This window comes from Brachyhypopomus gauderio, chromosome 6, assembly GCF_052324685.1.
Source record: "Brachyhypopomus gauderio isolate BG-103 chromosome 6, BGAUD_0.2, whole genome shotgun sequence".
In the NCBI taxonomy this organism is placed as follows: Eukaryota; Metazoa; Chordata; class Actinopteri; order Gymnotiformes; family Hypopomidae; genus Brachyhypopomus; species Brachyhypopomus gauderio.
Window position 1 is genome coordinate 32345833 of NC_135216.1, and position 23895 is coordinate 32369727.

The 23895-nt window shown below is 38.6% G+C and overlaps 2 protein-coding genes across 7 annotated transcripts in view; both read right to left on the minus strand.

The window, feature by feature from the left end:
* LOC143517689 (uncharacterized) overlaps positions 1–23895 on the minus strand; it is a 121106-nt gene that overhangs the window by 84420 nt on the left and 12791 nt on the right. For 2 of the 3 annotated variants that reach the window (XM_077010433.1, XM_077010431.1), the window contains exons 4-6: positions 23186–23741; positions 22839–23035; positions 22520–22709 (exon numbers count right to left, since the gene is read on the minus strand). In XM_077010433.1, coding sequence (XP_076866548.1) covers positions 22520–22709; positions 22839–23035; positions 23186–23741 — 943 coding nt within the window. The remainder of the gene's footprint in view (positions 1–22519; positions 22710–22838; positions 23036–23185; positions 23742–23895) is intronic. The other variant, XM_077010432.1, reaches the window with a different exon arrangement.
* LOC143517694 (G2/M phase-specific E3 ubiquitin-protein ligase-like) lies at positions 29–6488 on the minus strand. Of its 4 annotated transcripts, none has more exons than XM_077010444.1 (16): positions 6003–6488; positions 5804–5881; positions 4973–5101; positions 4464–4717; positions 4252–4311; positions 3911–3994; positions 3775–3819; positions 3618–3670; positions 3383–3455; positions 3193–3254; positions 2708–2786; positions 2386–2600; positions 1466–1733; positions 1100–1254; positions 655–893; positions 29–415 (listed from the first exon to the last, which is right to left on the minus strand). In XM_077010444.1, exons 2-16 carry the CDS (start codon positions 5814–5816, stop codon positions 165–167), a joined length of 1980 nt encoding a protein of 659 aa, XP_076866559.1. In that variant the 5' UTR covers positions 5817–5881; positions 6003–6488; the 3' UTR covers positions 29–164. The 4 variants fall into 4 exon arrangements, with proteins under 4 accessions (XP_076866559.1, XP_076866556.1, XP_076866557.1 ...); XM_077010441.1 differs by having other exon boundaries at positions 5636–5881; positions 6003–6485; XM_077010442.1 differs by having other exon boundaries at positions 3193–3251; positions 5636–6485.

Below are 23895 nucleotides of genomic sequence, written 5' to 3' on the forward strand. Positions count from 1 at the left end.
ATCCAATGCCTAAATATCTAAAACAGGCTCAATACTGAATCCTTAGACAGCACTTTTTTTTTTTTTTTTTGCAAAATGGCAAACATGAAATTTCTGTGAAACTTGATATGGAAATATTTCAGTCTCTCTTTTTCTAGCCGGCTGAAGCATGTTTGAGATATAATCTAAACCTTTCCAAATCCAAATGATCCAAGTACAGCATTGGTCATCAGATCAAGTAGCTCCCCTTCATTCTGTACACCACGGGGAAGGAACAGTGTCATAGAGCAAGTTGAAGCATAAGGAAAACGACTTCCTCTTTCCTCCTGGTCATAAAACTGGATTTGAAGTCGCTGCGGAAAACCAAGAGGTGGTACTGCATCTGCTCCCGTGACAAACACCAATAGGTCCTCAAAGGTGAAGGGAGTTTCTTTTTCTGTTAAAATACAGACACACAATTGCATAAACGCCAAAACAGGAATATGTTTTTAATGCCATGACTCAGATTTAATGGCGTAAGCACTGTGTTTTAAAGGTGGCTCCACAATAAGATTCATGTTGATTTATTTTTTACATAGCAGTACACATCTATTATATTAACGTTACAGGTTAAGACAAAGTACATAACTGCATAATCAATTTCATAATGACAATTGTGTGACAATGGATTTTGACCTTGCACACTGTTGAGAAGACACTCCCATGCAAATATAGTGTCCTCTTCCGCTTCCTTGTTGTTTGCCCCCTCATCACTCCAAAAGATATCAAAAAGACATCGGAAGGCTGCTCTTGTCAGTTGCTCCTCTGTATGTGTAAACAGGCACTGAAATGCTTTCAAGTATCTCTCCACAGTTTCCCAAAGTTTACCACAAGAGTTGATCCCTTGTTTAAACTGCTCCACCATGTTTGCAGTTCTGAAACATAAATGAAATAAATGATTAAAATAAAATCATGCATAGTGATAATTAGATGGAAGGATGTCACCAGTTAGTAAGGATCTGTCCATTGTTATCAATAAGCAATGATGTTAGTCAACAAATCTTATTTACTATTAAAGCACAGATTATATAGAAATAGAAGACACAACACATTGAATCCGGGACAGCTCTAGGAATAATACCTGTGAAAGATAAAATGTTTCACAATTTGTGAGATGATCTGTGGAATATTAAGAACCTTGGCTTCATATACCCCTGGCACTCCACAGTCTGCAATCCAATCACCCAGACTCTCCTGCAGATCTTTCCAGTCCTCCTCAGTTTTACATTTTTCAATCTAAGAAGACAACACAAGAGAAACAAACTCCTGTCTATATCTTTACATTTCTATATTCTGTAATATTTTGATGAGAATAACAATTAGTAATATTTAAAGTAATAGTTATTTTTCTCCCCTGTTAAAACATGTTAAAAATCTCCTCTTTAAAAAAATTACAACAAAGCAAAAAAAAAAAAAAAAAAAAAAAAACTGCATAGTGTCAGAATACCTGTTGAAGCTTGTCCTGCACAGAGTTGTCTGGCAAGCTGGCAATATCAAATCCTTCAAGATCTGGAGCCTGACCACACATTAACTGATAAAGGCTGGGATGTAATGCCTTAATGCTTGGTCCCCCATGCAACAGGGACCAGGCAATCAACTTCCCACCAGTATAATACTTTCCTTTTTGTAGGGCTGCCTGATCATAAGAAAAAAAAAGGTTGCCTGGCTGTCCCTCGAAAATGCCCAAAGTAGACTGCACGTCCTTCATTAAAAGCCTACCAAGAAACAAGAGGAAATTACAGCATAAAATTTTTTTCAAATACAGCATAAAATTAACTCAATAAAACATACAACTGGGTCATCTCCAGTAAAACAATAAGAACATGGCAAAGAATATTATTTCTATCTAATGGTCCTAAATATTGGCCCCACCATTTAGGAGGGCATGTTTAAAATACTACTGATGCTCCACAATGATAAAATAAACCATTGCTAATTCACCAGTTTCTCTTGTTTTGCATGTATTTCTTCCTTACACTTGCACGTAAAGTGCATTCATTTTGGCAAAGGTCAGAGTTTAATCTTCCAATTGCCCTTCTGATGGGGCAATTTTGGTGGATGCTTTGTTTTTTTTTTTTTACATCTTTTAATTTATTTTTAACCCCACTTTATATATCAGAGCTTTTCTCAAGCTCATATGGGTTTGCATATGATATCATTTCCATCTAATCTTCTCAGCAATATGTCCAGAAAAATTATCTGCTTGTTCCTAATGCCACTATAACCGTGAATGAAATAAATGAAAAGGTGGTCACTGTACATTAGATGGTTAAAAATGATAATTCATAACTTTTTTAAATGATAGTTTTCCAGTATGACGCGTGCAAAACAAAAAGAAGACTTAATTAATGGTAATGTAACTCCAACCTGAAGAATTCTCTTGTGGGCCCTCCAAAATCATCAGCCATCTCACCCACAAATTCAATCCGTGGACATTTGTGCCAATCAAAATAGCCCTTGTTCAGAGCTGTGATGGCACTGTGTAGAATTCGCCTCCTTCTTGCCACAACTATCAGTGTAGAATGCTCACTGATGTTTTCCTTCCTGAATTCTCCAATGATATCAGCAAGGTTTTCCACTTCCTTTAAACAAGAAAAAATAACCATAACAGAAGCAACTTTAAATTTCAGTTTAACTTCTTCTAGCATGCAATCATGCACTGTGGATACAGCGACATTTTTCAACTCACGTTAGATGGACTATATGGACGTTTTGGAGACGACAGCATTTGGGTGTCCTCATCAGGTTCACTGTCTTGTAATATCTCACTGCATGTACAAAAAAGAAACAAAACAAAAACCCATATTGCTATATGTAGCTCTACATCCATTTACACACATGGTGCGTCAAAAAACATTACCTTCAGTTTTGCAGAAACATTTAAACTTTGATTCAGCAAGACATGGACTTCTGTATAAGCTGAAGACAAATCTCACACTGATCTGTGAATGACCACTATTCTCCCAATTCTTTAGAAACAGTAAGCTCTCTAAACAAAGATAGGTGAAATTAAGTTACTGATATTTAGTGGGAATGTTATAACACTACACCTAGTGCTCTTTCAATTATATGGAATTTCAATGTTTTAGTGTCAGTTCACAAAGAACAATGATAGCCTTTATAGCTCCAATGGAAGTGAGTAAAACGGTCTCAGGGTTATAAATGTTTGAGAACCTGATTGCTGTGAACTGACTGTGGGACACTCCTACAGTTGTTGGAAAGCTCCCGTGTATCTGCTTGAAAAGGTTTTGACATAACAAAGGAGTCTGCATTATAAACACAAAGCAGACCTGCTGCATATTTACTAACAAAGTAATAAACATGGGTATCAATGTGTCTAAATACTCTCATAACTGGGACTCACAGGAGAGCTTGCCACTGGATAATGCTCAAGTGTCACTTCCAGTGTACTCTCAGAAAGCAAAGACTGGCCAGTCCTGTTGAGATGGGTACAAAAAAAATGAAATGCCCGCACTCTCTGATGAAAAACAATATAGGTTAAAGTAACATCAAAAGAGTCTTACAATCAACTAAATTTAACTAGTAATAGGAATGTAATAGAAGTAAAAAAAACACTGCAATCTGAACATGAGCAATACCGGTTCTGAGTAGTTGTTTCTCCTTCAACTGGCTGATTTGTTCTGTAGAACACCTGAATCAACGGATGGTGAACAAACAAACAAAAAATGTTAAAAAATAATTTAAATGTTTATAAAAAGAAAATGCATGAAACGTTTCAAGCAAATGTGTAATTACCTCAGGAGTGCCTGCATTTACATATATGTAGCCTCTATTTCCATCCTACATCAAACAGCACTGTTAAATATACATTTTTCTACAGATTTAATTATTTATAAAATGTCAATATAATGTGTTCATAGATGTAGCTTACCACCTCATCTGTCAGGTCAACAATATTACTCTCTACTGATGTCACTGCACTTCTAACCATTTCAGAATGCACATTGAGAGAGACCTGTAAGAATTATTTCAATAATGTTTCATGCCTAGATATTTACCTCATAAAGGAATTAAGAAATCAAATTTTAACATACCGGTAATTAGGTTAAACAACTACAAATTATACCACTACTTATTAGTTGACTGAGAACTACCCTTATCCTAATATTCCTAATCTATGGAATATTTCCCAATAAGTTCCCTTCAATAAATATTAGTACTTGACTTAGCTTCTACCAGGTATAGCTGTGAAAGAACTGGACTGCATCTTACCACGGCTGCAGAACTAACACTTGATCTTCCTTCACTACTCTCATTCAAGGATTCTCCATCCTGCATGAACATTTTCAGTATTTCATAATCAAGTTGCTCATGCAAAATAAAACAGATCACTGACACATGTTAATACGAAGCTGCTGAATAACAGTTTTGCATATTAAAAGTTCACTTTAATAAAAGATGCAATGTAATCAATCAGAACTCACCTGTCTAGATAGCGATAAGTTTGAATTGGGCAGTATATAAAGTCTGCTTCTTCCAATTTGTCGCTTCAAGTCTTTGACGGAGTTGGCCTGGACAACTAGCAGTTTCTTTGCTTTTGTAGCTCTGGCAAGACGAAAGCCGGTCACATTTAGGCTTACGCTCTCAAAGCTTTGGCAGATGAATGTATTGAGTTCTGCCAAGGACCATGACAAATCAACGGTCTTATGCTCATGACCTAAGTCACTGTTCCCGCTTCCTGTAAAAAGATTACAGGATTAGTAAAGGGAAATGTTACAACATGAGCAACACAAAAGTCTAAATGCCTTTACACTTTCATGTAATCAATTACAGCTTCTACTCCTTATATTATTGTATACTCCTTCTACTATTATGTTAACTGTAATGTAAAGCAGAATGAATGATTGTAGCAAATCATAGTGGTATTCCCAAGTACCAGTGTATCAAAAAATATTGCTGATGACAATAAAAAAGAAAACAAAAATCACCATACCTAAACCAGATTTCTCAAGTTCCTCTGAATCCTGTGAACTGGGTATAGTGGTTTGGTTAGGATCCTCTAACAAGAAAAGCTTCACCTGCCATTTAAGCCCAGGCTTTCTCCCACGTCGACGTCCATCACCTGTTGTTCATAATATTATTTTTGCTATTGCAAGACACATGACATAATAGGCATGTTTGTAATAACCATAAGACATGTTCAGTCAGTTTTGCTCACCAGCTACAGATCACAGATAAGGATCCATTTGTAGTGTATTTACTTATACGTTAAACATTGTACTTAAAGTTACCTCCATTTACTGGTTATATTCAGACATAATGAACATAGCTAACACTGCCAAGAAATAGAACATATTAGCTCGCTCTTTGGCGATCATATGTGGATTTGTACTAACTAGCTAAAATACGTGGATTTGTGTTAACTAAGCTAAAATATGTGGATTCGCGCTAACTAACTAACTGACCTGGGGTGGGTTTCCCGAAACGTTCGTAGCGCGTAGTCTTGCAAAAGTACTTCTTAACCTCGTATGAAACGTACGAGGTTAAGAAGTACTTAGCGCTACGAACGTTTCGGGAAACCCACCCCTGGATTTGTCAAAGCTAACTAATGTAAGCTGCCATAACTGGATTTGTGCTGACTAGCTAGCAAACCTACCTAGATTCATAGAACTGTTGCGACGGCGTCGGGAAAATGAGCTCCGTACATTAGACAACAGATTTGATTCCGTGTTTCTGCCAGAGGAAAGTTGTCTTCTTGCTGCCGCAACAGCTCTATATACTCTTGTAAAATCAGTAGAGTGCTCTGTGTTGGAATGATTCTCACCTCCACCTGACATATTGCAAAATGGCTAATTACCGACATCCCATCATTAGCGCAGTGGGAGCATGGTTGCCAGACAACCTGCTCCGAGTGGAAAAATTAAAAGTTCTTTAAGACAAAAGGCTAAAAGAATACACGCTATCATAAATGCATATAATATTATAAACATGAAAAGCTTTTATTAATATATAGAAACCATTACCCTTTTATTATAAACGATTCAAATATCAAAGACAGCTTTTAGGTGTAAGCAGTGGGGTGATCGGTCTTTCGCGGTAGCAGGTCCTATTGTGTGGAATGCCTTGCCTACTGTTCTACGTTCCATCACTGATCTGCCAATAATTAAAGCCAAACTTAAAACACACGTATTTAGGATGGCTTTCAACATCGAATTATTTGCAAGTTGTATCATTACCAACTGCACACAGATGTTATCTTTAAGATCATACAAATTGATTATTGATTTCTATTGTGTACAGCGCTTTGGTCAACTCAGGTTGTGTAAGGCGCTATATAAATAACTGATGATTGATTGATTGATTGATGCAGACTTGGCAACCTTGCATCTTTGGAGGCACTCCCACAGACAGTGACAACAGGCCACAATTGGATAGGTTTAAAACAGACGCTTCATTTACTCATTTGCATAAACGTGTACTAGTAAAAATTTTATTCTTACATGTAAGAATTCAATACTTGATATCAAAAACAAAATTCCCACATGTAAAAATAACATTTTTGATATCAAGATAAGAATTCTCACATGTAAAAATTCAATTTTTGATATCAAGAATTACATTGTTGATATCAGAAATAAAAATTTTTATATCGGAAATGTAATTCCTGATATCAAAAAATACATTTTTACATGTAAGAATTTAATTCCCACATGTAAGAATTAAATTAATGATATCAAAAATATAATTCTTGATATCACGAATTACATTCTTACTAGTAAAAAATCAATTCTGATTTTTCACTAGTAAAAATTTTATTCTTACATGTAAGAATTGCATTCTTACTAGTAGAAATTGAATTCTTACATGTGAAAATGATTTTTGTACATGTAAAAATACAATTTTAACATGTAAGAATTTAATTTATACTAGTAAAAATGTTATTCTTACATGTAAAAATGTTTCCCCCATTCAAAATGAATTGGAAAAGTCATGAATTCTTACATGTAAAAATTTTATTTTTGATATCAAGAATGTAATTCTTACATGTAAGAATTCAACATTTACTAGTAAGAATTAAATTTTTACATGTAAGAATTCCTTTCCTGATATCAAAAATAAAATTTTTACATGTAAGAATTACATTCTTGATATCAAGAAAAATACGAATAAAAGCTAAAACGGCTTGCCATATAAATATTTAATTTCTACTAGTAAGAATTTAATTATTACATGTACAAATTATATTTTTGATATCAACAATATAAATTTTACTAGTGAAAATTATATTTTTGATATCAAGAATAGAATTCTTACTAGTAAAAATTTTATTCTTACTAGTAAAAATTTTATTCCTACATGTAAAAATTTAATTTCTACTAGTAAAAATTTAATTATTACATGTTCTAATGTTAATTAGCTTGATTTGCATGTGGATACAAAGGCGGAGCTAGTTAACGTTGCACTTTTCTTAAAGAGACCACATCAAGTATTGTCTAGTTTTCAAAAAAAAAAAAAAAGTAGAGCTTGCTCCTTTCTCCATGGTGTCATACACACAAGATTACTCCTTACTTTAAGTGTGGGCTTAAACTCTTGTAAATTCAGCCAATTTAGGTTTATCACAGATTATGAGGAGAGTCAGACTACTTCATAGGGAAATGTAATGGGGGCTTGCGTGCGTGGAGGTTGCCAGACAACTTGCTACAAGTAGAAAAATCAAAAGCTCTGTTATCTTAAGCGTCAAAATGACCCGCCACCACATTTAACTGAAGAGACTGCATATAACCCCTTATTGATCTTTTTTCAGCATGAAGTTTGATTACTTTTCCTACAGTGTCTCAAAGATTGGACAAAGTGAAGAAAACCTTTGTTAATATTTTCATGAAAGCTGTACAACTCCAGGGTACAAAGATTTTTGTAAGGTCATTTTTGACCCACCAGTCTCATATTCAGGTACACACACACACACACACACACACACACACACACACACAGTCTTGTGCCAGTTCACATGAGTTCAAAGTTCAGTTCATACTAATGAAAACGAGCTACAGTGAGTCCCCACATAACGATGGGGTTAGAGACTGAAAAGTCCGTCGTAAAGCAGTTTTCATTGTTAAGCGTGGCCTTAGATTTAGACATACTTTGATCGTAAATACAGTATAGAAAAAACTAACAATGTTCTTGTGCGTGCGTACAGCGTGAGCGTATCATACACAACACTCCGCAACACTCCACTGTGCTACCACTGCTCCTCCACGCACCGCGCAAAATAAAAAAAAGTCATCGTAACTCCGGTCCGTCGTTAACCAGACATGTTGTTAAGCTGGGACTCACTGTAGTTCAGGGGTCGGCAACCTTTGAGACATGGCGTGCCAACTATAACATGTCTAGTCAATGAGTGTGCCACTATGGCGGCGAGTGTAAATTGTTAGCGGAGGGGGGGGGGGGTGTAAATGGACACAAATTAAGTATTATATCGCGATCGATCGCCAAGTATAAACACCTCTGCCGCTCGCGCACGAGTTGTGCGGAGTCACGCGCTACGGTCACTCGCGAAAGTATAATCCATTAATATAATAATTTATATTAATTTATCATTTTTTTGCTGATGCTGGTCCAGCGTGCTGCGTGCCAGTGATTATGCCTCGGCATGCCAACGGTGGCACGCGTGCCATAGGTTGCCGACCCCTGCTGTAGTTCATATTCATAGTTCATTTTTTAAAGCACTGCAGATCACCCACAATGTAAACCAGTACAAGCCTGTCCACGTCTTGGGAAACAGGCAGCAGATACTTTACAAAATGCTCGGATGAATGGACTTTTGCAGTTGTTGCATCATACTTCTTAATTTCTTGTACTCGTCGTGTGTATTCCACAAGACGCCTATAATGCTTCCAAAAAAATGTCATTTTAAATTTTATGCCGATGTGGCCGATGTCCTGACTTGTTTTTTCAGACCAGGTGAGCACATTTTGCATGAAAACATGCACAACACTGCACACTGCAAAATGTAGGATTTGCATTGGACAGGACTGCTCGGCCTGGATATTGAACAATAAAAATGAACTGCTACTAACTGGACTGCCCAATGGAGCATGGGTTCTAATCCATCCCTGGAGTTTTTCCTTGCAACGGTAATTTTTGCTCTTACGACAGGATGTGTGTACATTATTTTAAGACAACATGAGGGCTAAAAAAAGTATGCTACCATAAATGCATACAATTTTGTAAACATGGAAAGCTTCTATTAAGATACTGAATCCATTGCCATTTTGTCATGAACCACTCATATTAAAGATGGCTGCATACTTGGCAACCTTAGATCTTTGGAGCCACTCCCACAGACCGTGACAATGGGCCACTATTGGATAAGTTTATACACATGCTTCATTAGCTCATTTGTATAGATTTATACTAGTAAAAATGTTATTCTTACATGTATGAATTTAATTCTTGATATCAATAATGTTATTTTTACATGTAAGATTTCAATTCTTGATATCAAGAAATAAATTCTTACATGTAAAAATAACAATTTTGATATCAAGATAAGAATTGTCACATGTAAAAATTAAATTTTTGATATCAAGAATTACATTGTTGATATCAGAAATAACATTTTTGATATCAGAAATGTAATTCATGATATCAAAAATTGAATTTTTACATGTAAGAATTTAATTTTTACATGTAAGAATTAAATTCATGATATCAAAAATTTAATTCTTGATATCACGAATTGCATTCTTACTAGTAAAAATTCTATTCTGATTTTTCACTAGTAAAAATTAAATTCTTAAATGTAAGAATTGCATTCTTACTAGTAGAAATTGAATTCTTACATGTGAAAATTATTTTTGTACATGTAAGAATACAATTCTTACATGTAAGAATTTAATTTATACTAGTAAAAATGATATTCTTACATGTAAAAATGTTTCCCCCATTCAAAATGAATTGGAAAAGTCATGAATTATCACATGTAAAAATTTTATTTTTGATATCAAGAATGTAATTCTTACATGTAAGAATTCAATTTTTACTAGTAAGAATTTAATTTTTACATGTAAGAATTACATTCTTGATATCAAAAATAAAATTTTTACATGTGATAATTTAATTCTTGATATCAAGAAAAATAGGAATAAAAGCTAAAACGGCTTGCCATACTACTGTGTATAAACTGGATATCTGGTATTGACTGCTGTGTATAAATTGGATATCTGGTATTGACTGCTGTTTATAAATTGGATATCTGGTATTGACTGCTGTGTATAAACTGGATATCTGGTATTGACTACTGTGTATAAACTGGATATCTGGTATTGACTGCTGTGTATAAACTGGATATCTGGTATTGACTACTGTGTATAAACTGGATATCTGGTATTGACTGCTGTGTATAAATTGGATATCTGGTATTGACTACTGTGTATAAACTGGATATCTGGTATTGACTACTGTGTATAAACTGGATATCTGGTATTGACTGCTGTGTATAAACTGGATATCTGGTATTGACTGCTGTGTATAAATTGGATATCTGGTATTGACTACTGTGTATAAACTTGATATTCTGTATTGAAGGCTGTTTATAAACTGGGTGTCTGGAGCTACACATGGTGTTACAGGAGCAACACAATGTTAGACAGAAATGACCTCAGCTTAGTGTGTGCAAACTCTGTCCCACACACACACACACACACACACACACACTGGACCACCATTCCTCTACACTCTCTCTCTGTCCCACACACACACAGACACATGCAGACACACTCACTATGGACCACCTCTCCTGAAATCTATCTCTCTCTCTCTCTCTCTCTCTCTCTCTCTCTCTCACACACACACACACACACACACACACACACACTCCCTATGGACCACTTCTCTCTGTCTCTTCTCTGTCTCTAACAAGTAACATTCAGGTACTTTCCCTATGTACGTGTTTCTACAGCATGTTCAATCTTGTTGATATTCAGGTTGTTGTTTCTATGCTGCATAACTGGTATTTCCCGTATCCACTATCTAATTCTCATGTGTCATCATCATCAACCTTTATTTTGACTCGAAGGTACATTGAGGGTGACCCTCATTTTCAATGTAGCCGAGCATGTGATACAGGGATTGACATAAGTATACAAATAGTACATCAGATTTAATCAATTAATTAAGATGAAAAAAATTTTAACTCGGAAGTACATTGAGGTAACCCTCACTTACTCATTTAAAACATTCACAGGCTTCCTGATGGTTCCAGATTTTCCTAGTTTACTAAAAACTCTCGGTACCTGACAGGTGATTCAGTCACTGGAGCGAGTCTGATAATTATTGTTATTTATGGAAATCAGAAAGGATATATAAGCCGGCAAATGGCCAGACAGTGATTTAAAAATAAAAATTAGCCAATGTGATTCTCTTCGTGCAGCTAGAGAGGACCAACCAACTCTATCATATAGTCTGCAGTGGTGAGTATTATACAGGTCACCAGTAATAAACCTCAGAGCAGAATGATAGAGTGAATCTAGGGTTTTAAGAGCGCTGGCGGACGCTTTTCTATAAATTACATCACCATAATCCAGGACTGACAGTATGGTTGCCTCCACTATTCTTTTCCTAGCGTGCATGGGCAGACATGATTTATTTCTGTAAACAGATTGTCACAAATTGACTTGTATCATATTAATAGATCCTGAGTTACTTTCAAAGTTCAGCTGTTTATCGTGCATTACATAATTTTAATGTTTAGGTACTCTACAGTGAATAATTGCTAGTGCGTAGATTACCAGCACCAGTGAGATATGGAGTACATACTCCTCCCATCAAAATGACAGCTGTCTTCCCAAACCTAAGCCCCTCCCCTCAAACCCTCCTCAATTAGGTCAAAATCAACCCTGCACCTCCCCACCATGTTAGAAGACATTATAAAACAACGATTATAACAGGTTCAGGTTTCTTGAATTTTATTTATTCTTTGTTTGAGAAATAATACTCGATTACAACCTTTTTGGAACTGGGAGCTACTTCAGTTATTGCGGAGGGCTACCGGGAGGGGGGGAATGGGGGGGGGGGGGGGGGGTGTTGCGAACGAAGGTTGTTGAGCCGGGGGGGGGGGTGGCGAAAGAAAGTTGTTGAGTTGTTTTTTTAAAACAAACCCGCGGCCGACTCATGACGTGGGTGACCCTTGGTTTATTCAATATTGACAGCAGCTTTTTGATTGACAGCTAACTGAGCAATAGAACACGAGAGGGAGTGTGTTATCGTGAATATATGTACATGCCGTTACTTGACAACGCGTCCGCGGAGTGATACAGAGAATGAGAATACCGTGCTGTTATCACACATATCTGCAGGGTTAGAACACTTCTCAACCAGTCGGATTGTGAACGAACTGTTGTATAATTGGCGAATAATCATTTAGTGTTAGAAGGGGAGGGACAACTGTGAATTTTGATTGGACATAAATTTAAGTAGATTTCTCGATGGGACCAATTAGGTTTACAAATTTATATGTAATTCATTGGACCTTTGGCGAGCTACTCGGAAAGGCTCGCGAGCGACGTGTTGGAGACCCCTGCTCTATTACATTTAAGAATTCAGCCTCATGGATAAATACACATATGCACACAAATACACACATATACACACAAATACACACATATATACACAAATACACACATATACACAAACACACACACATATATACACAAATACATACACAAATACACACATATATTCACAATTACACACATATACACACAAATACACACACACACATATATACACAAATACACACACATACACACATATATACACAACTACACACACATATATACAAGTAACATAATACAGGAAGATGATAAAATCCTGCACCTAACATCCGGAGTCATGGAACAGGCTTGGCTAGGATGTATTAACCAACCAACGACTATGATCTAATAATACCTACTACTATGCCCATGACCCATCGTTTCAACTACCAACACTACTAAGAAGACAAGATAGATTTCACACACCCTATGCACACACTAGTTGCTTGAACAGAACACAGCAGCAGCTACAATCTGATACTGGCTCGACAAGGATCCAGAAGCACAGCGCACTATGTTCATGGTCCATTGCCTCAACTGCCAAGTACTCAGACCACCACACAAACCTGGACTGACCTTCAGAACAAAGTGACAAGGACACACACAATACCTTGCAAGCTTTCTCTTGGGGTCATCAGGAAGGCACCTCCCTTCTTTGGTGTTTCGATGAATTGAGCCCCCAACACCTCCAGAAGGCTCATCAGTGGAGTCTGGCGTCTCAGACCCACCCCCCTCCAAGCTCACAATGTAGCCCATCACAAAATTTACCCACAACCCTGCTACCCGACGGCTATTGGAAAAGCCAAGTGACAATCCTACCCATATCCCAACATCACACACACCAAACAATTTATCTCTTCAAGTACTATCCTTACCCCACCTAACCTCAGCCCTTCTTAGCCACACCCACTGACTAGATCTCTCAGCTACCGCTGACAACTCCTTTACCACTGCTCTCATCACACAGCCTCTAAATCCAAACTCAGCCAGTAGTCTTGTGGCAGACTTCGCCACGAAACTCCTAGCCCCTACCTCTACAGGTCTAATATATGCTTGCCAGCCCCGCTCTCTTACCTCAGCCACCAAATCTGCATACTTCAACCTTTTCCTTTCATATGCTGCATCAACCTCGTACTCAAATGGAACAGTTAGCTCTATGAAATACACTATCCGATTACTTTCAGAATACAACATCTGGCCTCAAGTTTGTGACTACAATACTCTGGAACCTGCAATTTACAGCCTACATCAACCAAGTTTCCAATCTCTTGCATCAGCCCACTTACCAATAACTTTTGAAAAGTGTGCTGACTCCTTGCTATGCTGCCCCTCACACACAAATCTAATTACTCTATGGCTGTGTTTTCTAAATAGCCTACTACATACTACTGGCGTACTGATCGAGCCCCAAATCAGTATGCCATATGCAGTATGTGACCAAAATGAAAATTTTCAGTACGCGAAACATACCTGCTAGGGTTAATTAGTGTAGTCAACATATTATATGAAAATAGTTCATTTCACATATTTGCAACCACCCCGTGCATGATTATATCACATAGATACTGTTCGGGTAAATTTGACCCACCAGTCAAACTGGATGTAAAAGGGTGTCAGAATATTTCTTTCTTTGCAACTTTGAGACATATTTCATCCCAGTCACACACACACACACACACACACACACACACACACACACACACACACACACACACACGCACACACACACAATAAGTGTGTATGAGTGTGTGTGTGTGTGAGTGTGTGTGTGTGTGTGTGTGTGTGTGTGTGTGTGTGTGTGTGTGTGTAAGTGTATGAGAGAGAGAGAGAGAGTGTGTGTGTGTGTGTGTGTATAAGTGTATGAGAGTGTGTGTTTGTGTGTGTATATAATTGTAACAGAACACACATCTTCTTCGTTCTGTATTTAACTACATGTATTATCATTAAACTTTGGAACTCTTTCCTGACACCTGTGTGTTGTGAATCTGTTCTCCCAGAGCTGGACTACGGAACTCGGGGGGCTGTACAAATTTATAATCCTGTCTATGAACCCTGAAGGCTCTGATCTACGTCTAGAGATGATTTCAGAAACCTTAACACTCCCTAGTGATCACTAGTGTGTGTGTGTGTGTGTTAACTGCACAGATGGGTAAATGCGGAGGACAAATTTAGATTGAGGTGACAATCACAATTGACAAAATATGGCACATTTAAACATTATTAGAAGTTTTGTTAGCTTAGTTATGTTCGCGTCATTAATTTGACAGTTGTGGGGTTTTGGTGTATGTGTGTGGCTTTTTAAACACTGGGGTGGCCCAACCTTTGCCAAAAGGCAGTCATCCCTGCCATGTACCACAGCATTTCCAAAAGGCAGAGGTTGGCAGGTGTGATGAACCCTTCTTACCTCCAGTGTTATGTAAATTAGGCGTGTCTCAGGTGTGGGTGGTGGCTGCTTCAATACACACCTTTGGCTGCCTGCCACAAGAGACTGCAAGCTCTCTTGCAAGAAGTCACAAACAGATTTCAGAGTCACTCTCTTTTTTTGCCCCCACCATCTTTGGAGGACAACTTTATTTTTATGTAAGAATCAAAAGAAAACAATTCTGTACAATACAGTACAATAGTAATAAAAATAATTGGGGTTAGGTGGACCATACAGAGAAAAGAGGAGGAGAGAAAAGAGGGTCAGTGTTCAGTGTTCATGGTCAGCCACTGGTCAGTGTTCATCCACACCGTCCCCTCAAAAGCCCTCAATGTCTAAAATACAGTAAAAACTGAGGGACAGACAGTGGTGAGGAGACGGGTGAGACCATGACAGCAGGCCCACCTCGTCAACCTCTGGGTAACATGCCTGCGTGTGTGTGTTTGTATGTGGGGGGGGGTGGAGGTGGGGTGGGAATACACAGGTCCAGAAGAAATGGTCCTCTGGAAGAGGTGCCTTACACCATCACCGACTACAACAGCCTAAAATGTGGTGTCCACACACACACACACGTGTATACATCCTCACACACATACACCCACACACTCATATATGTACCCACACATACACCTACACACTTATATACACCCACATACAATCTCCCTCAGTCTCCCCAAGGGGAGGCCAGGGTTTTTTCTTCTCCATCTGAGTCAGTGAACACATCCAGCAGAACAATGAACTGATGGTTCACACCATCACCCCCCCCCCCCCTCCACCCACACCCGTCTACCTATAATGGCTGCATGTGGATAACAAAGGGTGGCCTAATGGGATGCAAATGTCCCCAGAACTGCCCCCTGGTGGAGGCCAGGTAGAAAAAGTTTGGAATTAAAATGCTGGGAGTCCTAGTTTAACTGAACATCCATCATTTAATAATAACAAAAAAAAACACCATGTCTGTATTTTCATGTCAACGTGGCCATTTCAGCACTATAAAATGCATATAGTACATTACCAAACAGTAAAGAACACCATAAAAATGTAAGAATATTTATTGCAAGATAATAACCGTACTATTTTTACATTTGTTCTTAAAAGGAACATTTGCTAAAAAAAAAAATACAATTCAAGAAGATCATTGTAAAATCATTCTGACATATTCCAATAACATCACAACATTCATGTGCTTCTTTCACAAGTCAGTGTAATCTGGAATTATAATCCTGATCATTTTCTCATAGCAGATGATGTGTAACGAACCAACCAGGCAGACAAGGATCCAAATGCGGAATAAGGTTGTTTTTATTTTTGAAGTGTATACAGAGTACTCGGGCAAGCGAATAACTCCGCACAGCGTGTGTGGTGTGTAGGTGCTGTAGTTGAGGTCAGCACGGTCCAGGGTCACGCCGGGTAGACAGAGGGCTGAAGGTACACGAGGGCTAGGCAGGGAACGAGGTCTGGAACGAGAGCAGAGGTCAGAACACAGGAGATTAATCACGGAGATTACGCTTGGTAAGTGGCATGCCAACAACTTCGCAACCCGGAAGTGAGAGGGGGCAGCTTAAGTACACGTGAATATAGGAGTTAACGAGCAGCAGGTGTAAGGAATCTGTCGGGTGGTCATGTGCTGTTCCTGACATGATAAAAATAGGAAACTTATTACACCTGCCACTGCAGTAAAATTTAAAGGCAAATATCAGATAATTAAGTATTGTTGATTTTACCAGAAAGATTATAGTAAATAACATTTTGTAATCAGAAAGAGACACTAGTGGTTTGACACTAGATATGTTCTCTAACAGCAGACTGGACTGTAGTTCTGTTACTCAGTGTTTCTGCTCAGATTGTCATCAGAAAAGGATCTGCGTGGTCTGGTGGGATCTGGGTAGTCAGGACATCCCAGTGACACTGTAATCTGTTCTAGAGCCCAACATCCTGACAAAAAATCTGAAGATATCGGTGTGCTTTTAAAGCCAAGGACAGATTACCTCAAATATGTCAGAGTACTGTACTGTCACTGTCCTGATACTGTAAAGTGTTCATGGAGTTTGAATATAACAGCAGAAAAGCATAACTTAATCATTTCCTGTAATCAAGAACGTCTGTTATTTACATCCTCATTCTGAGTACTGAATGAAGCTATTGATGAACACACACTCCAGCTAAAGTTAAACATAGTTGTCTGAGTCCAGCAGTGAACTCTGAGCTTCACCTGTGGCAGCGCCGTGACTACTAATCTCACTCCAGTAGTCTACACATAAAACTACACATAAAACTACACATAAGAAAACCTGGAGAACCATGGAGAGCAGTGTGATGGTTCATCTTCTGCTTTTCTCAGGCCTGATGAACGGCCCCATGGAGATGGAGGAGGTGTCATGGATGTCCACAGACCTCGCAGCTCTGTGGTGGTGTCCAGGGTGACAGTGCTAGAAAAAAAATGTAGAAAATGAATGAAAAATCCTTTCCAAGAACTTTCACACCAGTTACAATCCAATTACTGTATAAATGTGAGTGGCTTATAGGATAAAATTAACTGATGAAGCTATCAAAATGCCTTATATGCTAGCTATGCCATTGATACTTGGGTTACAATAAACCTCCAGAGACAGGAGACATTTACAGATGTTTGAAGAAAACGTTACTTTGCACGATAAGACGTTTTCCGACATTCCGACATTTGCAGAACTTACATGGCATAAACAAAATTAAGGAAAACAAATATGAACTCCAAATGTTTATTTACAGGAAGATCAATTATTTCATTTTGAAAGCATTGCTGTTGGTACAGTGTGTTTTCTTGGTATGTCTCTGGCTTATTCTCTACTCCTCAAGGAACTGTGTGACTCACTGTCAGATGTCAGAACTCACCGCTGCACAGTTTTTGTTCTGCAGAAGGCAAAGGTGAATGGAGCAGTGAATGAAGACCTTGTTATAGGCCACGTTGTTAAAGACAAACATCTCGAAGGAGAATCGGGCAGTTGTGGAGACTCCGCTCTGAAGGACTCGCACTGTTTTATCTTTGGGATTAGGACACCTGAAAAATATTGAGAATATTTCATCTTTCAATCTTTCAATCTTTCTACACCTCCTTGACATTATTGTCTGTTGGGCCACAGAGTCTCATCCACATCACAATGGATCTTCTTTTGCAATGGAGTGTGTAAATCTTTGGTAATGTCTTATCCTGCCTGTTCAGGCTTCTGCTGTGATGTACTCAAAAAAACATTCATGGCACTTAGCAGTGTCATCTGTCTGTATGTACTTGCCAGTTGAAGGTTCATATTGTAAGATGCACCTATTTTAGATAGATAGCACCTATGCTATTGCAGAGACCATTGGTTGATCTAAAGCTTCACATGCCTCCCTTAAATATCATTAGGATCCGTTATTGACATGACAAAAGTAATTGATAATGTAGGAAACCTCAGACCATTTGCGTGATTATGCCAAGTGTTTGGTGTTTGTTCATAATGAGAAATTGCTTTCATGATGTGCACAAATGACTATATTGTCACGCCAAGCTCTGCCCTCCTCCCTTGTCCTGCTTTGTTTCTCCGTTTCCATAGTTTCCTTCGTCTGCCACGCCCCACCCTCAGTGTTCTCCAGCTGTGTCTTGTTCATGTTCCCTTATCTCAGTGTATTTAGTTTCCCCAGTCCCGTGCTTCCTTGTGGGTGATTGTCGTAAGTTCTCTCTATTCCCTGCTCTCTTCCTCCCCTGTGTCCTGATTCCACGTATTCTCCTGTGATTTCGCTATTGTATATATTTGTTCTCCCTTTAGTTCTCGCCCCTTGATCCTCTTACTATAGTTCCGTGTGCTTTCTGTAACTTGTGTATTTGTTCTCAGAGTTCCTGTCGTATTATATTTGGATTTCCCCACGTAGCTTTCTTCCTTTCCCTTGCTACTTGTCGGTGTGTGTTTCCCTTATAGCCTACTCGTGCCCTGGTGTGTTTGTTCTTCAGCCACGTGGTCACTTACTGTGTTTTGTTATTCATTGTGCCAGTTAGGTTGTTCATTCGTACTCATTACTCTCCTTGATTTACGTGGTCTATTTTGCTTAGTTCGTCTTTCTACTGTGTTTGTTTTATATGTACTCTGTTCATTACATTTCATCATATCTCTCATGTATATACTGATTCCTGTTGGTTTAGTTTAGTGTATTGTACTGACTACTTAGTTGTGTCTAGTCATTGTGTTTTCCTGAGTTTCGTGTTGCCCCCGTACTTGGTGTTTAGTATTCTAGTTTATTTAAATAAATCTTCCTTTTCTGCACTCGCGTCATCCCGTCCTCAGTTAATACGTTACGTATATGATGTGGAGTAATGTTGAGAAATTCAGTTCAGATCTGCAAAATGCACCAAAGCAACCAAGTAAAACTGTAATACACCACAAAATAATAATTATAAAAAAAAAATTAGGAAAACGAACACATTTAAACTTCTTGTATAAAAAGACATTAAAAACATGTCCTTTCACATATCAAGCCTTCATAAATCAACCATGAAACTGCAGCGCAAACTGAATGTATCCAAAACTCACAATACTGGAATAAATACATTAAAAATAATAAAGTAAATGTCCCATACTGTTTACTGATGAGGTCCCAGCGGACACCATAGTCGGGGTCATTCACAGGGGTGGCCCAACATGAATCAATCATTGTAGCAATCTGACGACTGTCCACCCCCTGGACATACACTCCCACATAGACCCGCTGGTCCACCTTCACTTCTGCACTGCCGTTGTAAGGGAGGGTGAAACCAGGATCCTGATAGGGAATCATCCTGACCTGGTACATCCCCAAAACACCTGGAAGGTTCTTGTATATTGTACTGTAGAAGAGTACAACCACAGATCAATTAGTAACTGGCAAACTTGATATCCTGTCAGTCTGTACAAAAATTAAACCATAGAAATGTAATAACTGTTCTGTCAATACAACTACATCATTACACGCATGTTTATGCTTATTTTATAAACCTTAAACACTGTTCAACAGTGTCAGGGCTCAATTAAACACTTGTGCATTTCACCTCTGTAGAGGGGTGAATGATGGGTCCATCGTAAGTGTCTGAGTGAGTGCATAAACACAGGAGAATTGCAGTTGTAGCATGTTCTGTCTGTTAACGCTGCTTTCTGTTGAGTTGACTGTCATCTGGATAGAGTTCTCGTAGATGAAGTGAGTGCCATTTGCCTGCGGATATTGATAAAAGTTACATTTAGTCAGGAAAAACGTAAATGTAATAAATAGACAACATTTCTTTACACAACATATATGACAAATGAATTTAGATTTAGTGGATATTGCATTAATGACCTCTGACCTTTTTTATTTTTATTTTTTTGACTGGTTGGATTAATTAGGGTCCATTAAACTATTGTTTATTGTCAAATAAACTATTGTCAATTGAACTGGTGTTTAATGTACCGTGAGGTTTGTGCCACAGATGTGATCATCATTATCAAAATGGAACACCAGTCTGCCATTCTGGACTGTTCCTCTGCAGCTGGGGTCACTCAGGTGTAAAGTGTGGACAGAGAAACCAGCTTCAAAGAGCTGACAGCGTGACAGAGACATGGTGCCTGAGCTGCCATCACACACTTCAACAGCGTCTGGAACAGAGAGGGGAGGGGAAGTAATGGAGCGTGAGAAATCATGTTCTTCAAATGGTGTCAAAGAAAATACTTTGAGCATGTTGCCACATCATTGTATTAAAATGTGCTTTCACCATAAGTCTCTGGGTTTGGACTTGGGTCATCCTGATTACAGAAGCAGCCATGGACACCCTCCATCTCCCCACACCACTCATCCTCAGTGCAGTTCACCTCCTCACAGTGGTCCACCAGTGCTATAAAGAGGAATACATTAAAATGATAATCCAAGAACCAGTAAAAAACAAGAACCCTCTACGCCCTCTCAGAGGGCCTAAAATATTCTTAAAACATAAATATATATAATTTATCCAGTTTTTTAAATCTACTTACAGTTTGACAATCGACATCTAAACTATTACAGAAATATAAGCAAATAAATTATTCAACCGTGTCTATTCAATCTGTGTTGGAAGGTGAGGGGTTAAGTGGAAGCCTGTGAGCCTGTGTCTCCCCCTATCAGCACTGTGATGCCTCCGCAGAATGTTGCTGATTGGTGGGCCCACTGTTCGTTTACAGAGGGCCAGGCCACTTCCGAGAACCACGGAGCTGTGAACCTTATTTTATTGGAACCTTATTTTGCTTAAGAAGTTATCTAGTACAGATATTATTGTTTATTGCATTTCTAAAGCTGTACTGTCGTCTCAGTTTTTTTATTTTATTTTTTTATTGCAGTTAAGGGGGGATGGGAGTGGGCCCAAGTTTAATGGTCACGGTTCGCTACTGATATATATATATATATATATTAGGGGTGGGCATAGATTAATTTTTTAAATCTAGATTAATCTCACTGAAATCTTGAAATTAATCTAGATTAATCTATATTAAAATGGCTCATATGCGTGCTACCCAAGTAATGACTAAAAGTCAGTTTTTGAGATAGGGGTTTCTTAATACAGAGGGTGCATTAGACCAGGGGCTCATCTCCTGTTTCCAAAATGCATCAATGATGTAGTAGTTCAGAGTATTTGAATAACTATGGTTGAGGCTGTCTACTACAGTGATTACGGTACTGTGAGAGTGTACGGCAGTGTGTATGAAAAGCGCGTCAGAAGTAAAGGAGTGAAGTTGGAATCTTTGTCTCGGCTCCTCATTTTCTCAAGCGAAATATCCAGTAGTGATACTACAAATGACTGCTTGAGAAAGCTGTTCTACTTTGATACTTGAAGAAAAAAAACATGTTCAATAAAATGTAGGCTACTCGTGTTCAACGGTTTATTCAGTTAAACATGAATTTGTAAGCCTACATACTGTATTTTAAAAGGGGTTGATAACATGTTTATTCAGCTAAACATGATATTTGAAATGTAAGCCAACATATAGTACATTTAACTTCACGGACGTAAATTGGGGGGGACTTTTTCAAAAGCCGGTTTTGGTCCTCTGCAGTTTTAATGGTTAAAAGAAATATTTAAATAGCGACAAATCTAGCGCTAGGACCATGCAGAAAACGACCGCTCCGAGCTCCTCTCCGGTAACACTTTACGTTCCTAAAAATGAATTTTCCATGAAGCAAACCTGGAGACTTCGTGGCTGCATCCATGTAAACACACGAACAATTTGTAATTCACAGGTTTGAAAACTCATTCTCGCCCCTACTGTGCAATTTGGTTAGGAATACAGCCGAGCTAAACTATCAAGTTGAAAGTCATCATAGTTTGCTTACCCATTTTGACCCAGTTCCCAAACCAAATTTAAGAATAGATTAACGACGATAATTTGTATATCGCCCGATAAGAGTATCAAATTAACGAACGCCGTTAGTATATATACTTATATATATGGTGTATATATATATAGTATATATACACCACTAGTATATATACTTGTAAATATTCAATATTTACTCAGTGGAAATGTTTGTAGTTTACCATTAATAGTAGTGGTGGATGTGGTGGTGGGCATTTGGGTGGAGGACATTTGGCTGTAACAGCCACGCTGCCCATTCCTGACTGCACATTCCTCAGAGGGAGAGCAGGAGGTGGAGATGCAGCTCAGCTCATTGGGAGCAGAACACTCACAGTGCTGGGAACATTCTGGAGTCCAGAACTTCTCACCTAGCTGCAAGAAAAAGACACTGCAATTAGTTCCATCAAAGTTCCAAAAGTAAAAGTACTAAAAGATCTTTTAGTATAAATTTATGATTGTACCTCAACTGCACAACGTTCATTGCAAAATATAAGAACGTACATGAAAGTAGAGTCCATCGTAGAGGCAGCCGCACTGGTCCACTGATACACAGAGACCTCCACTCCTCATGAAGCCTTCATCACAGAAACAGCCCTCTGAACACGTGCTCTCACATACAGCATCAGTGCTACTGGCACATGTGTGCCCACAGTCTGTGCCACACAGCTCATAGTGACTGTTCACAGGACAATCCATGCCTGACAAAGTAAGACAAAGAAGTAGGTCATGCAATGTGATATATCTCTCTACTGAGCGATAGTAGATGTATTTCCATTATATGAGTATAACCTCTCCCATACTGTGAGGACAACAAACCATTTGAAATGGGTTTGTTTCAAATGACTTACGGCAGGTGGAGTTCTGTCTCCAGGGATTGACTGTTGCATTGGCAGAATGGCAGGCACTGACATAGGTCTGGATGGAACGGCACAGTACATCGGTACTGTACTCAGACAGGCAAACATCAAATACGCAGTCATTGAAGTAGGCTTGAGGGTCCACATAGTCATGGCAGAAGCTGAAGGGACCCTGTCTGTCCCTGATGATCTCACACTGAGTTTGTGCCCTAGCTTGGTCTGAGCATGATGAACATGAGTCTCCACACCCATCACTGCACACTGTGTCATTCTCGACTCTCCAGCTGGCTCCAAACTGCGAAGCTGAAGTCTCCAGTGCACCTGAGCGTGTGAGGAAGTCGTCACTCGTCTGACCGTTGTAGTTACCACACAGACCACACGTGGTTCCACTGTAATTTTGTGGGACAGTGATCCGCGCCACCCAAGAGCCATCGTAACTCACACTAAGGCCAAAGTCAGTCGAAATGAAAGTGTTCATTCCTCTAGAGTAAATGGACACTCGGCCAGAGTCGAGCAGGACAGGAAGGCTCCTGGTCTCATCATCAACCTGATGAAGACAAAAGTCGATCTTGTCTTTAATAAATTTTTTGATGTATAACACGGCTTTCATCACATAATAATTGCTTTTTAAAAAATGTCTCCCTTTGGCAATTTCTTTATTCTTCTTTATTGTTTAAGGTACAATAGTTCAAGCTACTACC

What these genes read in the sequence shown, in the direction of transcription:
- LOC143517694 (XM_077010441.1), bottom strand. Translation starts at nt 5,816, where the DNA reads ATGTCAGGTGGAGGTGAGAATCATTCCAACACAGAGCACTCTACTGAT. An exon ending in GAAACAACTACTCAGAACCG is followed by an intron (nt 3,456 to 3,617) that starts GTATTGCTCATG and finishes CCATCTCAACAG; the next exon opens with GACTGGCCAGTCTTTGCTTT. An exon ending in ATCCAGTGGCAAGCTCTCCT is followed by an intron (nt 3,255 to 3,382) that starts GTGAGTCCCAGT and finishes AACCTTTTCAAG; the next exon opens with CAGATACACGGGAGCTTTCC.